Genomic DNA, 18,125 nt, shown 5'->3' on the forward strand with positions numbered 1-18,125 from the left:
AAATAATCTCCATAGCAAAAAAGCCTTTGTAAAATTTCGCTTAAAGATGTTCGCTAAACCTTTTGATATGATTGTGCGGACCACGGCGACAGTCGAACAAAGCGTGACGTACAGACAGACAAAACACTCGAGGAACATACATACGTTGAATGGAGTGAACGCGTTGCGTGGGAACGTCGACTGTTCCTGTATATTATCTCGGTGTAAGAAAAACATACAAATTCGCGAAACGAACACAATGTACATAACCTCTTACAGTTATTTGTCTTAATTTTCGCAGCTCGTTTTAATCCGTTAGGTGTCGTATAACGTTATGAGTTTAAGTGCACTCTGCACGATGTTTTTGTTTCGTTCCATTTCACAGGTGAAACTGCAGTACGATAGTAATAATATTTTCAGTAAAAGGCGGTTTGGTATATTAAACAAGTGTGAGAGTAATCTTTGTGTAGGTATGTTGCATAAAACATATGACTTTCTAAAGGATGTCTATTAGACCAAATATATGAATTGTGAGCAGGGAGACGAATACAACCTGTACTTTTATTGAAGTTTATTTCATTGTCAGGAAAATCATCGAATTGTTTCATAGGGCAGGTCATAAATACGCTCAAGTGTTAAATTGAATGATGCCAACATGACCTAAAGCGGCCTCAGCGATGAACCGCCAAAACAATGTTATTGAATGTCTAAAGCTATAACCTCACGTTCGATGGCTAAAAATCGCCCACATTGTGATAATTAGTCACCCACCTAGTAATTATAATCGTTTAATATTTTTATGGCATCCAAATATAGAAAAAATCTCAAAGAAATAATCTTTATTTATGTATTTTTTCTGCACTTTGATAAATACAATTTTCATTTAATAACTTTATTTCATGGTATGGATTGCGTGGCTATAAAATGTTAGGTTTCGTCAGGGTCATACTAGACAAATGCCAATACTCATCTTACATGATTGACTGATGGTTTAAGACAATGGCGTCCTCGGCCTAAACCATCAGAAACAAAGACCACCAATCAGTCTACCTTACGTATGTTCTATTTGCAAACTTTTTAGTCGAAAGTCATTATAGCTGCACATGAATTCGGTTCCTATCTTTTAGCATCCACGGTCTTCTTTAGCTGTCTATTTATGAGAATGCCAACGGCAGTGACTTAATTGATAAAGGTCCATTTGTGGACTGTATCGGGATGATAACGATAAAGGTTGTTAAGTATTTAATTTTAATATGTCTTAAGGAAATTTCTCTATATTTCAGGGTCCGGAAACATGGGTGGGTGTCCGAGCGTTGCGCGCCAGTTCGGGTGGCATCCTGGATCCCGACGACCGCGTGCGAGACGTGGCGGATGACCGGGAGACGCTGACGGCCGAGTGCACTGCGCAGGCGCCGCAACCGCGCGCCGCGCAGGCAGATGGCGCTAGTGGCTCCTCTGCCGGCACCGCCTCCCCGGATATGTTTCGGGTAAGTTGTTAAAAAAACCATTTTTTATGATCTTCACCGATTCTTATTGATTTTTCCATTACTCAAGTAAATATTCTGGTTGCGTATGTTAATTTTGAAAACTTTATAAAATTAGAAAGAAATTCAAAATTACACTAAAAAGCTTTGTTAACGATTTCACGAATACGTCAGAAATTATTTTTTATTTAGTCAAGATAGAATTAGGACCATACAAATCATGATGTATTGTATGAAAACGCCAGATTACGATGTCAATAACTTAAGAAAAAAATTGGCTGAATGCAACATACCTGTGCCGCCGCCGCATCACTGAAAAAGAAAATAAACCAAAAATTGGCGGTTTTCCATCAGTTTACTTCGAGATTCTTGTCGGAACATGTCTATTGTAAAATTTTTGAAAGAGTACAAATTAGGCGAATAGTCCGATCATTTCTTGACATGTCAGTAAGAAGAAAACATCGTTTATCGTTCAGCTGTAATCTCAATATGGGCTTGTGTTTCTCTCAGTGTTTTTGTGCTCAACATCCAAATATGGTGAGTTAATTTAGATACAAAATAAAATAAGATACGAAATACGTTTAAGTAAAAGTTTGAATCCTTTGCTTTTAATTTTTAAATCATGAGTTCATAGCTTGTATATTAATTCGTAGAGTTTATTAATAAAGAGATAGTAGTTAAAAATATTTAAAACGATATTAAATCGTGTGTGAACCGTTCATAAATAATGTAGGTATTACTTTGTTATAACTGGTTTCCTTTTTTTTCATACAGCTATTCTAATACCTAACTATACTTGTAACATTTATGTATGTTTATTAGGTATTTGTTGTGTTGTTTTAGTATTGTTCATAAAATAAACCTACGATTATTTAAACTATTTACGATTGTGTATGTTTCAGCATTGTGTAATAACAGCAAGAAGTTATTTTTCTAAAGGTATACATATTTGCATGTCTATATTGGTATAGAGCCACGAGAGAACTACAAATAAGTATTAAATAATAATAAGAAAGGAGTTTGAAACGATGTTTCGGCCTTGTCTAATGGTCCAGTCACGTTTGGATCAAATCAAACTTGACTTCTATCCTGAAAACTTAGTCTAGTCTTAATTTATTTAATTGTCCCGTTTTTCCTTAAACTTCAGCATAAATCCCCAATTAACCCTGAACAATCTCTTGGTTTTTAGCATTAAAGTTTTATCGCTTAAGCCAACCTTATGAATATAACAATATAGTATGCACTGTATTTATTTGCATAAAACCCACGCAAACCTGCCTTCACAAGTCTACGTCATAAACTGTAATAATAGTTTACTAGAGTTATTTTAAATTACATATACAACACGCTACCTTAAGCACTGAATACATAATTAATGTCATATAACTAGATTTGTATGGGAGTTGGTATAAGTGTTGCGAATGATAACAAACAGCGCATGAATCACCATTAAAACCGCGGTATAACGGGCGGCTCGAATGCCTGCATTCTCACCGTTCACGCCTCTTAGTACTACACATACTTATTCACTAGATAACAAGCTGAAACTGGGCTAACAGGATTACGGAGCCACAGGCAGACATTGTTTATATCTAGTTATAGGGTTATATGTAGAATTCAATATATAGTGGGTGTTTATGTTTTATAGCGTCTGTAGGCCGCGACCTCCAACTTCCGAGAGATGCGTAGACAGTTAAAGACGATTAATTAATGATTACAATCTTTATTCTGTTTTCCATTAAGGCCATGACCTAAGTCACGTCCAAATAAATAAATAAGGGATTGATTCATAATTTACTAATTGAAGATTAATTGACAATACCGTATTTGCTAGCCGAAAGTACTTAAAGGAATCTTGACCAGCCATATTCTGTCAAAGTGCTATATTAGTTGCGTGAAAACAAAAGGAATGAATCGGTTAATACTAAAAGACCCATATGTACTATAGCAAAAGTTGAGCCAAACAATCTCGTCACAGGTCTAACTAATAAGTTTCTATTACTTGCAAATTAGAGAGTGATTCGACCGCGTCATACATAAACAAGCCGAAGCAATTTGTATTGGATCTTACATTGATTATGGAGTTTCGTTACGCTCTAGTAGTTCCATAAAATGCGATATCTGGGTAACTTATTCGTAATGTTCACCAGTAATCATTACGGCAGCATAATTTTTGTTTAATCGTGCCGGTGCGTTAAATATTTATTAAAAGCGTAGTTTTTAAATCTAAAATATTTCAGATTGCTGAGATGTCTTTGCAGTTGCACTATAGATACCCATTAAAAATTGGGTTAAAGAAAATTATGAGCTGAATGTAATTTTTTGTAAGTTCATAACTTATCCCTAGTCATGTTGATTTAAGTTTATTTAGACAAGGCGGGAAATATAATAAAAAAGAGCTTTCAGTTTATTAAAAAAATAAAGTAAAAGTTATTATTAAATTGATTTTAAATTACTTTTTCCGTTTTCAGGGTGGCGGTGGCGTTGGTGGCAGCATGCGGGTCCCCGACACGGATTCGTGCGTGGAAGTGGGCGCAGCAGATCTGGAGGACGGCGCCAATGGCCTGCAGGTGCGGCGCGGCAGCGAGCCCACGCTGCACCAGGACACGCTGCCGCCACAGCGACAGGTTGGGACTTGATTTCTTATTAATACCTACATACATAGTTCTTTTCTTTCATTTAAAAAAAAGAAACGGCTCCCGCAAAAAGGAATTTACATTTACATTCACAAGCCACCCAGATCACTAAAATGCAGGAAAATCATTCATAGACAAACACATTGGGTTGGCACATTAACTTCAGGTGTTTAAGTTAAGGAGTTCGGTTGTATGTCATCCCTCATGAAATTGGTACTAATGTGGTTATTCTATAGACACCTAATTTCAAATATTTGACAACTTCTAGTTTTTATGCAACCTTACATAGTTTTAGTTATGAGTTAACACTGTTACGTTCAACGCTGAGTCCATGACAATTTTGTAGGTAGATTAGTCTGTAGGCGCTGCCTAAGTCGTGTAATTGCAGGGTAGATTAGTCTGTTAAGTGGTGAGATAATGACGATTGTCATAGGTGGCATATTGTAAGAACTACGTTCTTGTTTTAAAACTATTTTGTACATTTTTTATACATTTTTTGTATATCCTTTTTACGGGTAGGCTTATTTCTAAAGCATTGTGAATTTATACCTTTATTTCTAACCTTTCTAATTTTTCTTCCAGGTGTCAGAACAAACGAAGCGATGGTCGGCAGCGGTGGTCTGCCGGGACGACAGTAGCCGCGTGACGCAGAAAGTGCACCCACTACCGGACGGGCGGCCGCCGGACGCGCCGGACCGACACTCACACGGCCAACACTTCCAGCGACAGTCCAACCGACTCTCCATGCAGTTCTCTGGACCTGGGTGAGATTTAAGATCATAATATTTGTCTAGTCTAAGTATTGTATAGATTTTTGTTAGCATCTAGATTGTTAAGTGTCAGACTGGACCCAGTAGCGTCCCTTGAGGAATACCTATTACGATCATGATGATAGACAATTAGGTTCATTGGAAACACTTACAAGCACCGCGCTGTTTGTGAATATATAGGAAAACCCAAAAGTGAATCTCGACTTTGAAAATCTTACCCAATAACAACTTTATTTTGACGAACTTTCCTTTGTTTGCAGGAGCGGTGTGTGGCTAGACGCAGCGGAACGGGTACAAAGTTACGGCAGCAAGAGTCTTCCTAGAGACGCACGGAGAGAGCCCCTGGGGCAAGATACACCTGTTAATAATCATCAAAATCATAGGTAAGGATCTTTGCTTGTTCTCTGAGAAATATGCTGATTTCTATAGGTGTTTGTAAATAATGTCAGCCGAGGTCAGGAAGACAGTTATAAAGTGTCTACTAGTCAGGAAACTACGTCAAACCATCTTTAAAAAGGGGTAAAGTCGGGGTAAAGTTAGTATGCAATGTAGATGATCGTTAATGCCCAATTCGGAACCAGTCTATTTTGAAATCTGAGTAACAAGTTCTAATGTAAATTCCAGGGTAGAAGACATGCTGAGATGGGTGTCTGGTGTCAACAACGTGGCGAGCGTGCATCCTGTACAAGAACGGCCACTTGATCTCTTACCTGAAGGTATGCTATCTTATATACGCTGTTTCACCTGCGTATCATGGCACGGAGAAATTCAATTAAGTTTTTATTCATCGGTGGCCCTAAAATCGTAATAGATAATATCTAAAAAGTAAAAAAATTAGAACAGTCAACTTTCTCTACAAAAATCGTCTAATATGTAGCACCATGTAATTACTCATTTGTATAGAATCCTGTATTTTTGTGGTGTGGAAATAATATTCTACCTATGTAATATGGCTACATAAATTTAAAGCGTTCCACCATCTTAGTTCAACCAAAATAAAAACCTTTGACGGCTAATAATAATAACTGATGCATTATCCTGCAGGTGGCAGCAGCGAGCGCGCGATCTCAGGCCTTGAGGAGCCGCTGGCGGTGTCGGGCGGCGGCAAGCCCGCGGCCGCCGTCAGGGTCGCGCTCGTCAAGGGGGAGAAGGGACTCGGCTTCACCATCACCACGCGCGACAACCCCACCGGCGGACACTGCCCCATATACATCAAGAATATACTGCCTAAGGTGAGCACAATCCAGCTTAGTGGAGTAGAGAATATAATTAGAGAGTGAGAGTGATTAGATAAGTACTGTCGAGTTTGAGTATTGATTTGGAGTACTGTCATTTTTTTAATACACTGTTTTCAAATTTTCTTAACCAAGAAGCTAACTCTCATCATTCCGCTGCCCTTATTCCAATTTATTTGGTTTTGGCGAAACATGTCTTTTTTTTCATCGGACCAATGAGTTAACCATATCAGTGTCATATTGAATTAAATATTTATATTTCTCCTACAGGGTGCTGCAGTAACAGACGGTCGGTTACGAGCGGGAGACAAACTGGTGTCTGTAAACAACGTGCCGGTGTCAGGCCTCACGCAACAGCAAGTCGTCACTCTACTAAGGAACACCCCCACCGATTCTACTGTAGAAATCGTCATAGAAAGAAATGTACCTAATAGGACCCAGGTAATTCATAATTATTTATTTCTATTTAAGAGTTTAATTGACTAATTTTTTTTCTAAAAGCTTTCCTATTTGTTACATTATTGCTTGGAAGTATATAACAATGATAGCCATTTATATTATAAACAATGATCTCATCGGTATAGAAGATGGAAGTTATTTGAACCGGTCATAAAACCAAATTTATGGCAACATGATTTATTTCCTCTATAGCCAGTGAATGATAATTCTATAAGTGCAAGATTATATATTAAGTTGTAAAGTTTGACTCGTGTTTTTTTTATAAACGACAGCGTATAATATATTAATACAATTTCTATTTTTCCAGAGGGTAGAACCCCAACAAAGTCCAACGAAATACATAGAGAAAGCCATCGGAACGCCTCCGTCTAACGCAATAGAAGCCAACAAGTCTTCAGAGAACGGTCGCGTGTCTAGCATCGTGAACGCTATCAACCAGAACAGTGCCAACAGCTCTATGAGAGGCCGGATACCTAAGAGCTCCTCCAAAGATGACTTGCTCAGCAAGGACTTAAGTAACGATAGCGCGCTGCAAGAAGCTCTCAATTCTTCGTCTAATTCTGTAAGTAAATCCAATGTTTTGTGTCTTTCTCAAAAGGAACCTGTTTATATCAAGATTTGCTTTAGGACATCATAGAAAACGTGTTCAATGTGAAGCTTATTTCAAACCTATGCATAATCAATTAGTCTATTGTTGTCCATCTCTCCTTAGTAAGGAAAATAAATAAAAAAAGAGTCAAAATTATAGAAAGTCAGACAAAACTTGTATGAAATACATTTTTCTGCCTACTTAGGCTAAGTTCAGTCAGAACACTAAATTACTTAATAAGATTTTACTGTAAATTACCTAAGGTAAAATGAAATAAATGTTTTGATTTGATTGAATACTAGAGCTAATTCAAATGCTACTGTAAAATCGTTCTTTTCCTTTTCAATAAGTTGCTAATTTACATCATCTTCCAGCTGCTAAGTCTTCGCAACCGCCTGATCCTGCGGCTGGACGTGCCGGTGCATGACTCGGAGAAGGCGGGGCTGGGCATCAGCGTGAAGGGGAAGGTCACCGTGGGGGCAGACCCGCAGGACCTCGGCATCTTCATCAAGTCCGTACTGCACGGCGGGGCCGCGTCTAGGGATGGCAGGTAGGCTGAACATGACGAGTTGTTATAGTAACTGTATACACTATTAGTTTGAAGTTTTAGTTAACTAGTTTATTTAATAAACATGTGGTTCCGGGTTCACATGTAAATAGCGTTCGAACGAAATGTTTGGTAATAGGTTATGCGTATTTTTTTGCGTTGCTGTCCCAGCACGCGTTGTTTTGTTGTATAAAACTTTTCTAAGGATTTTCTGGTGCAGAAAAAACGTTTCATACGGATAAAAAAATGTATGTTCGGTTTTCAGACCCACTCCATTCGCACACAACACAATATTTCATAAGAATCGGTCAGGTCTGAGCATTTTAGCCATAAAGAATTTTGTTATTCGAAGAATAATATTGTATTTTTCCTCCAGGCTACATACGAACGACCAGCTGCTGAGTGTGAACGGCGTGTCCCTCGTGGGGCAGAGCAACGCCGAGGCGATGGAGACACTACGGAGGGCGCTCCTACACGCGCGGCCGCCGCGGACTGGCAGCATCACACTCACTATCGCTAGGAGGACTGGTATGTACATGGTCTTGAGTATAACTTCATTTTAATGATAAGAATCCCGAGAAAAACCCATTTTTGCCGTTTTTAACAACCCAAACACTCGATATGCGTCTTTTGGCCTTGCAGTAGCACTCACAACTATAAATTCCCTCAAACTGAGGTCCTTACAATGATCCTTCTTCTCGGAGTAACAAGCGAACTGTTGTTCTTAAGAAATTATACTAATGAACATAACATTAATAAAATCAATATTGTCATTACAGACAGCATGGATAGTTTAGCAAGGTGGAAAGACGACACGCCGCCAAATGGAAACGATACCACCAACTCAAATGAGAACTCACAAAACTACAACACTGTGATCTACAATGCGAGCAGTGACAAAGAGAACAAACCTGCCGATAATTACCACCAAAAGTATGACGCTAACCAAAACGAAGGCTTTGACAGCCATGACGGAAGAAGCAGTAAGAAACACGCCTCCATAGTCACGATAAACAACAACAACAGCTGGGTCTCCAACCAATCAGACGACAGCAAAGGGTATTTAGAAAGAGATAAAGATACTGCTCCTCATGATAGCAAAAGAGATAGCTTTGAATGGAGTCGGTTGGATGGATGGAATCCAGTGATAGATAGACTGACGGGTTTGAGGAATGAGAGTTATTACATGGCGACGCAAGTCGAAGCGCCGGTAGCGAATGGTCACCATTATAGACAGAACTTAGGGCATGTGCACATGTCGCGGTCGCCGCCTGCGCATCATAATGTTATCATTGAAGAAGACTACGGTACTACGAAGTAAGTAATACTGTTATAATGTGATGAATATTTTTTAAATGTGTCATTGAAACATTTTTAGTGATGGTTAATTACATTCATATAGTAGATTTATGTTTTCAGAAAACGCATCACATTTCTTTTTTTTTTTGGGTTACATGTAGGTTTCTTTCCATATATATTTTATTATATTTAGTGCGATTTTATCAAATCCGAAATACCTACATCCGAATATTTGAAAGACGTACTGATGCTCTTTTCTTGTGATGAGCTAGCCATCCATTTCAATATTTATGCCAGAATTCGATCAGCGATAGCTAGGTTCAGGAGTAGTTTGAGTAGCAGTCTTCAATCGTATTTGAATATACTCAACTGGTATTAAAAAAAACTGTTTAAAAAGTAAACCCTGTGGACTTACGTGCGGACTACGGTTATTAACAATTACTGTTTGATTACGTTAGCCTCTTACTCCTCTTTAACCTCTAGCCTCTGATTCCCCTCCGCTCTTACTACTACCGGTATTTAACTGTGCAGAGGCAGCGGCGGCGGCGAGTCGGGCAGCGAGTCGGGCGCGGGCTTCAGCCGCGACGCGGTGGGGCGCCGCTCCATGTCGGAGAAGCGCCACGCCGCGCTCGACGCCAAGGCCACCGGGACCTACAAGAAGATCAAGGAGATTAAAGCTATCAACTGTAAGCATAATCCCTACTATTATTATAAATGCGAAAGTAACTTTGTCTGTCTGTTACGCTTTCATGTCTAAAGCACTGAACTGATTTTAATGAAATTCGGTACAGAGACAGAGTTGACCTTGAGAAAGAACATAGGATAGTTTTTATTCCGGACTTTTGCAGAGTTGTCTTGGAAACGCGATATAACCGACATCGACACGGGCGAAAAGCTAGTAAACTATATAACAATAATTTCCTCTCAAAAAATTACTACTCTTACGACCGCCTTCGCAACACTTCTTCGCTTGACAGCAAATTGATTTTAAATGTTTGGTATTTTATGTTGAACTGCATTTTTAATAATGTGATTTGTAATCTAACTACAGCGTTTGATACTGTTAGCAAACCTAAAAATTACGAATACTCTTAACTCTTAATAAAAGAATAAGCCTTAAATAAATTAATATCTGCATTAATGTATGTATGTTAGTATTGCAATATAAAATATAAAACATTATATTAAAATTATTCCTGTTAGTCGTGGTGTTTTCCAAGGTAGTATTTTAAGACCTTAGTTTGTTTTATGGAATAATACCTTAACCTTTACATCTATATATCAATACAACCAGACACTTTCCTATCAAAATTCAGTGCTTTGTATTTTCACTTGATAATTTTAAATTGTTTTACAGCATTGCAAGTGGGACCATCATTAGGCATGCGGAAATCATCAAGTTTGGAGTCACTACAAACAGCTATACAAGAAACCCAAAGGAATCCGCGCGCTGAACCAATATACGCACGTGCCCATCCACGTAAGTAATTGATTACATTATTTCGTATATTAGCTTTAGTCAATAATTTTTTGATAAAAAAAGGTCAAGAGCGAGTCGAACCTGCGATGCTGAGGGTTACGTACATATAAGTAAAAAGAAAACCGAATCGGTGGTAAGACAAATAAATTTAAGGGCTAATAAATTATATGACCGCAACAACCGTTGTTCTATCTCGATCTTAATTCTTAGCGCCAGCTTGTATCTAATGAACCATCATTAGATACAATCTGGCGCCAATGACGAACATCGTTGCCTGACTCGTTTTTACCGAATCCTAAAAATTGAAAATGTAAACATGTTTTATTTATTGTTGCAGCTTTAAAACATTGGTTGACGGACGACAACAACGGTCCCGACATCATACGGGGCTCGCCGCAGCAGTCCTCACTCTCACATAAGAAGCCCTCATTACTCAAATCATTATCTACCATGTTCAGGTAAATACAACATCTTTCGAACAAATGTAACAAATAAATAATTTAGGAATTGAACCGATTCTCAAAAATAGCAATATACTCGTAGATATTTATTCAGGTACCACATTTTCATGTAAGTTCCAAAACTTACATTTATATTTTGTATTTACAGTACTCAAAATACGTCTATAATGTTCATCAACATTTTGCAGAAAAATAACATAACTAAAATGAGTTCAAGTAATTCTTTTAAATGTAAATTACCTTAAGATAAAATGTATGATTTTGCTATAAATGAACTAACGGCTACTTACAGAATAGTTTGTCCAGTGCATAAATGCAATGGAAGAAATAATATAAGAAGAATTATCAAGTCATACTTTTAGTATACATAAGAAAACAAATATTAAAATATCAAGAGAATCATACTAAATGAAACTTGACTATAATTATATCATACTATAAAATCTGCTGTAAACACAATTGTTTAAAAACCAACTATAAGAATACAAGTCTTTAAGTACATTTTCCGTTAACAGGATAGGCAAGCCTCATAAGAAACCTGAGCAAGAAGTGTATGGCAGGTCCCAGCCTGGCCGAGCGTCAGAGAAGTCCTTGTCAAGAGACGCGTTAGAGCGGCAGAGCAGGATAGAAGAGAGGGAGAAAGAAGAAGAATCTAAGTCACAACAGAGGTATGTGGGAAAGAAGTTAATGTGTAGGCTTTAAAAAAATGTTGATAGCTGTTCAAGTGAAATTCAAACATTGTTTTAATAGAGTTATACAAAATTACGCAAGAAATTATTGTCATGTATAATATACGGAAGAAATGTATATTTATTAAGATGACATTACGCTTTTCGAATTCGTTCTGTTTTATATAATTTATGTAATTAAGGTAAAAATTTTGATAAGCCTAGAGGCTTTAATTGAAGCCTCTTTATTTTTATCAATTTATCATAAATGTTTAACGTGAAATGAAGTGAAATAATTTATTCTGCAAATATAATAGACGTCATCACTTTTACATGACATATTCCCAGTTAGGACTCAACATTTCCTAAGTAGCTACCTTGAGAAGAAACGTCAAAACAAACTCATGATGGATCATCGCCTCTTTCCAATTCCACTTAATGTAGTTTTCCATACTGCATAAATAAATACATTGTCCTTCCTGGACTGGCCCTTGTATACAACGCTGCCTGGTGCAGGTCGGAGGCGTCCCACTCGCGGCAGGGCAGCAGCGGCAGCGGCGGCGAGCGCGCCAACAAGCGGGAGCGGCGCGCGCCGCCCTACCGCGCGCCGCCGCATCAGCAGCACCCGGTAAATATTCATCTATCATGATCTTTTTCTAGTATACTCCATATGTTTAGGTAGTTAACTAAAGGTAAACAATCTTGGTGTGCCTTTTTATACAAACACATATTGTTCGAGCGCAGCGCCTGCACTCTCATTAGGAGCAACTCAACGCGTCCCCACAATTAGGTATAATATACTTCAGTGGTACATTTCATTTGGTAATCTTTATTGTTGTTTTACGTTTGTTTTTAGTCGAGTTTTATTTTTAAATTAGGTTTTTAGACAATAAGATACACCAAGATTGTTTACCCTTAGTTAACTTCCTAAACAAATTGAGTATAGGTTATGGTGTCCTCCAAGGCAATGAGATTCGCCTTCCAAATCTGACGTTACCATTTTCTGAATAAATGCAGTATATATGTACCTACAGGTCGAAGTCGAAACAATTTAGAACCAAATGGTAATGACCGAATATACTATGAAACGTTTCTCTTTTATAAAATAACTATTTATGTAGGATTTTTCGTCCAATGGGCTTGTTTGCCGTTTTACAGGACTATAGGATTGAAGGAATTGAAAGCTTACTTCTCTCTTGAAAGTATCCGATATCCGACAAAACATATTATGGAAAATTTACTTTGTTCGGTAGAAGTGAAATTTGATACAGTATTTTTTTTTATAACCATTTCAAAAATTTAGAAAGCCTTAGACTTATTTTTATTACATGCGAAGGCAATCCAACGAATACAAAGTAGGTTACAGTCAGTTTATCTTATGGATATTGATTTTTTTTATTAAGATTTTTTCGAATTTAAATGATTTCGAAGTAGCCTAAATTGTTATGAAGTAGCGTACCATATGTCTCTACCTAAAAAGAAATAGGAACGCATTATAACTTTACACGAAATGACTACCTAAGCTGTCAAATAAACATTAGATACAATTTAAACTAAGGTAATACAACTAATCTTTATTCGACCTTGACCCGAAACGTGAACTGTAATAAGTTCAACCACAATGTGTGTGTCTGTCCGAGCTACCGCAGACAATAAAATATATGAGATACCGATTTGAATACGCTCTTCTTCTAACGTTTCGTAATAATCTGTTCAGTCATTTATGACGATTGAAAGGGCATGAACATTAATGTCGAAGGTTTCTTAAAAGAGCAGTGGAGAACCGCTGCTCTTTTGGCTTTCGTTTCTATTTTATTTTCATAAATATTTATCAAAAATCATTTACATACACAAGGACCTGTCATCTGGTTATGGAAATCATTTTATAATTTTGTAGCAGGCAATGGACAGCGCGTGGGGTCCCACCGGGCACTACGTCAACTACGAAGAAATACAACAAAACTTAAAGTGAGTAATAAGCATTTATTACACTAATAATCCTTGAAAAAAATATACAAAAATTAACAAAATAACCATCAACTAATATTTCTGTTTCATTACTAATTTTCCAGTTCCTAGGAAACAAAGATCGTGTCATTGTCAAAGATATATGAAATAAGATAAGGAAAATAAAATGCAAATAAAGTGGGGGTCAGTTTGACGTTATATGTCTTGCACAATTACAATTAAACTTTATTATTAAGGAAGATATATATTTCTCAAGTTAGCACGCGTAGATAATACAATCCAAGGCCGTTATTTTTAATAAAATTAATTTAAAAGCTTCCGTTATTGTGTAATAGTACCGAAAAGTCGTGAATTAAGACTAAAACGCTCATGATATTGCAGCGCGCGTCGCGAGAAGTTGAGTGAGGTGCAGATAGGACAGATGAGGAGACAGGTCAACGCACAGAGAGCCAAGGCCGAGGAGGAGAGGTGAATATTACACTATCTGTCTATTATATACTTTAGAGAGAACTGTACTTCATCCTTAGAGAAAATAACTGTTGGTCTAATCCCGAAACTGATTTGGTTCTGCTTTTGTTTCCAAAATTTGAATCGGTTCCCGATCCTTTCGATCGAGCATAGTTCCAACTCGTGCCACTGGATGAATAAGCGCTACTGTCGGGTTTCAGAAACAACTCGATCTCAATTCGATTGAAACGTATCTCGATTCTGGCGGGACTAAGTTGAGTATCAGACTAATAATCAAACAACTCAAGAGGAGGTCAAACGTGCCAACTGTTTACTCAAGTTAATTTACCTTACACAAGTTATATCTGTTTATGTTAACGGCTACAATCGTTAAACAAGCCTGTTCAAATAACGCAACATTTGTCAAATTATGCAATTTCGGAACGTAAATGCCGTTACTTCGGACTTAATTATATCCGTAGCGTTTATGAGTCGACAATGTAATTATATAAGTTAGTCTGTCATATAAACACGGATTTTTAAATCAAGGTGAATTTGCATATATATTTTTTTTCGTCCTTCGATTCGCTTCTTAGCCTTTTTATATTTATTTTGTGCTTAACATCACTAAAACATTTGAAATGTTTTTTCTATTATACCATGAAGCAATATAAGTATCTGCATCTTTATAACCTACCCTATAACCTGAACTAGCTTAACATTGACGTCATTGGCCATAATATTGAGTACAAAATCGAAGTCAGCATTAAACAGTTATAGAGATATATTGACTTGCTAATTGGATATAAAAAAGTTCTTAGAAGTCTTCGAACCGGTATCATAAAATAAATCGATTACTTCTCAAGAAGATAACAATAAAATAAAGTGTTATACGTTGTAATAAGATATGTTTTAATTGTAGATTTAATAATAATAATTAAAGGAACACTGTTTTTTCCATTTCTCTGGAATTTCTTGGGCGTTGGTAAGCTGCTTGTGCTTTGTAAGATCATTAACGGCTTGATAGTAGTTTGCTAAATGCAATTTATATTAAAAAAGGAATTCACTGCTAAAACCATGGTCGTTGTAAACAGGAATTATACCAGTACTATTATCTAGACACGCGTTGTATGTTCAAGCAGCGCCGTGAGTAATATTACACCCCCTTTAATACACAGGGGGCGCTGCAAAGTAGAATTTTTATGGAATTGAATATAAATAATAAATTTAATTGCAATAAAAGTATCCTACAATATGTTAGTATAATATAAATCTAACTACTTAACTAAAATTATCATCATGAATTATATTGAGGATGCCTCAGTCTTGTAGGTACTACAAGACTACCTACTAATGCAGAGCACCATGACCGATATTCGTTCAATAGAATATTATTAGGTACTTTACTATAAAGTGTTCATCTTATAATTAAAATTAGTATTGTGCTTGACATATATCGACTAAGTGTGATTTAGCAATAACTATGCAAGCGTGGCCCCTTGCAATTAGTTTTAATTGCTTTAGCGGCTTGCCTTTGATGAATATAGTCTATCAAGGATATTTCGTCCCAGCGTTGTTTTTGTTCTTCACAGTTCACCTTACTAATCATACTAATAATTTTATTATGTTAATGTAGATGTCCTTTCCATATTAAAAAAAAACTAAGTTCCATCGTTGAAAATTAATAACAATGAATGCCTAAATCTTCGCGTAAATTGAATGGTTTTTTTTTAATAGTACTGGAAGTAATCAAGTAATACAAAAGTAAATTTGTAGACGAAAAATATAATGTTCTTTTTTGTTTATGACAGTCGTGTTTCAAAGGCTAAATAAATGTATTTTCCGTTTTTAAATCTACCTATTTTGAACAACCTTCGCCTTTAATTCTTATAATAAGAATTTAAAGTATTTTGTTGAAAATTAGCATTTAGGAAAATACATTAAGATATTTTGTTTTGTTAGTTTTATATTACAAAAGCCATTAGATAAATCGTTGGTTTTCTATAGATCATTAACATTGAGTAATAGATACCATTCATTCATTTTAATTTTAGTATTCATTAAATTGATAAATAAACATGCTAACTGCTAAGTATGTAAGTCATTTAGAATACAACTTTTGCATAGAAATAAGGCTGGTTTATACAATATTGTAACGATGATCGCAATGCATTTAATAGATACACAAGTATGTTTTAGCCGTTTAGTATTCAGCAAGATACGTATTACAACATAAAACATTATAGCTAAACACTTAAAGCTATTTCAACCATTTAGTTTATATTTCCAAGTATCTCCCTGTTGTTTACTGCACGAATAGCCGAGTGGTATTGATCACCAAGCCAAGCCCACTGCGCGCCATAGTCGAGGGTTCGATCCCCGCAAGGGACAAGTGAGATCCAAAAACACTTGTTCTGAATTAAGGTATCTTCTGTGTGACTTGAATATTTGTCAAATGCCCGTGACACAAGGAATCAAATTCCACAATTTGGTATCTTTTGAAAAAAAATACGAATTTCGCATTTAATAATCGATGTTTGCTCAAACTACACCAAAATTCATATCCCTAAAATGTCAGTCACGGGATTTTAGTTTCCCTCTAAATTCCACAAAGCACTTTGTTTTAATGATTGTTTTTAACGCGACAGTCGTCGGGCAGGAGCGGGTGGCTACCACTCACAGCGCTCCTGTAGGGAGGGAGGCGTGCGGCCGCAGTCCAACTACTACGAGTACGAGAGCGCGCCGCCGAGGAGACCAGGCAAACTCTCCCATTACCACTGAGCAATGGACGTCGAACAACGCAAAGTATACACTACCGTCGCTGTCCGAGGTATCAGATCTCATTTTAATTCGCGATACATTTAACGATTATATCGCTTCTCTAGGCGTTAGTAATGCAATCTGTCGAGTCGATCCCTTATTGATTTAGCTTCAAGTGCCTTCACTGAGACTGATTGTTTCGCAAGTTGGTGCCTATAACGGAATTGAAAGACTTAATATTATGATGTTGTATATGTGTTAATTAAATAACCTTTGTCAACAATTGTTATTTATTTAGCTTTTCTCATGCAAAATGTTTTTGCGTTTTTTTTGTATATAAAATTATTTTACCTTATTAATGAAATACAAGGAAGCTATGTAGCTTTAGTACTGAATTATAGTAATTAATTTAAGTATCCAGTGATGCGTAGTTATATTTCAATCAATTGTCGGTATTTGACTATAATAGTGTTTTAAGTTGTGAAAAACTTTTCTAAAAAAAAGAAAAATATTTTGTAGAGATCAATGGTCGAGGCGAACCTCTTTATAAAGTTTTAGGTAATACTTGGAATTGAATTGTTTAAATTAATGTACTTAATGAATACAGATCTTTTGAAACTATTTTGGCACATTAACAATGGTTATTTAATAATTAATCATTTTATGATATACTGTGACTTAAATGAATATTATCAAAGAATGCAAAAAAATCTTGAATATTTTTCCTGTTAGCTAATTATGAGCTCTTAACGCATGGTAAGTTTCGTTGCCGTTGTGGGAGGGAGAAGGCTGTGCGCGACACATCGTGTTGTCTTATTTCCACAATGACAGAAGTAAATCCTGCTATACGTGCTCATAAACACCGTCCTTAAGTAAAAAATAAGTTTTTCCTTACGTCACAAATATATTTTTTTGAAACAATATAATGCAATCAACCTTTTTGGTAATAAATTCATCCAATATTCAAACTAAGAAAAAGAAAATAGTTTCTCCTGTTATCCTTCCATAACATTTGAAATCTGTTAAACAAAGTTTATTTTAAGATTATTTACGACTATGTTACATCGGCATTACAGACATTTCCTCGAACATTCAACTTTGCTACTAAGTGACCCTTTTATCCTGAAACTACAATAAAACTTTCTAACTTTAGCGAAGTGGAAAATTTCAACTTTAAATGTATACTTTTGATTACTCTTGAAGGCTAACATAAACTTGTCTAGAACTATGTGGTTATACAACATTAATGAATACTACTATGAGCTCTTAAAGCAAGATTGTGACCTTTGTGGAGGCGAGAGAACGCTATACTTCGTAGAGCGCCATCTCTCTCTCCCACGATG

At 36.5% G+C, this 18,125-nt stretch overlaps 1 protein-coding gene across 6 annotated transcripts in view; it reads left to right on the forward strand.

The window, feature by feature from the left end:
* LOC113506351 (partitioning defective 3 homolog) overlaps positions 1-17,062 on the forward strand; it is a 53,691-nt gene extending 36,629 nt beyond the window's left edge. For 4 of the 6 annotated variants that reach the window (XM_026889212.1, XM_026889199.1, XM_026889206.1 and 1 more), the window contains 19 exons: positions 1,263-1,466; positions 3,935-4,090; positions 4,682-4,863; positions 5,130-5,252; positions 5,494-5,585; positions 5,914-6,101; positions 6,375-6,545; positions 6,871-7,125; positions 7,527-7,702; positions 8,076-8,227; positions 8,479-9,016; positions 9,530-9,684; positions 10,356-10,478; positions 10,816-10,936; positions 11,455-11,607; positions 12,124-12,235; positions 13,505-13,575; positions 13,957-14,043; positions 16,671-17,062. In XM_026889212.1, coding sequence (XP_026745013.1) covers positions 1,263-1,466; positions 3,935-4,090; positions 4,682-4,863; positions 5,130-5,252; positions 5,494-5,585; positions 5,914-6,101; positions 6,375-6,545; positions 6,871-7,125; positions 7,527-7,702; positions 8,076-8,227; positions 8,479-9,016; positions 9,530-9,684; positions 10,356-10,478; positions 10,816-10,936; positions 11,455-11,607; positions 12,124-12,235; positions 13,505-13,575; positions 13,957-14,043; positions 16,671-16,803 — 3,192 coding nt within the window. In that variant the 3' untranslated portion in view covers positions 16,804-17,062. The remainder of the gene's footprint in view (positions 1-1,262; positions 1,467-3,934; positions 4,091-4,681; positions 4,864-5,129; positions 5,253-5,493; positions 5,586-5,913; positions 6,102-6,374; positions 6,546-6,870; positions 7,126-7,526; positions 7,703-8,075; positions 8,228-8,478; positions 9,017-9,529; positions 9,685-10,355; positions 10,479-10,815; positions 10,937-11,454; positions 11,608-12,123; positions 12,236-13,504; positions 13,576-13,956; positions 14,044-16,670) is intronic. The other 2 variants (XM_026889231.1, XM_026889225.1) reach the window with 2 other exon arrangements.
* The last annotated feature ends 1,063 nt before the right edge of the window (positions 17,063-18,125 follow it).

Source organism: Trichoplusia ni, chromosome 2 (genome assembly GCF_003590095.1).
Source record: "Trichoplusia ni isolate ovarian cell line Hi5 chromosome 2, tn1, whole genome shotgun sequence".
In the NCBI taxonomy this organism is placed as follows: domain Eukaryota; kingdom Metazoa; phylum Arthropoda; class Insecta; order Lepidoptera; family Noctuidae; genus Trichoplusia; species Trichoplusia ni.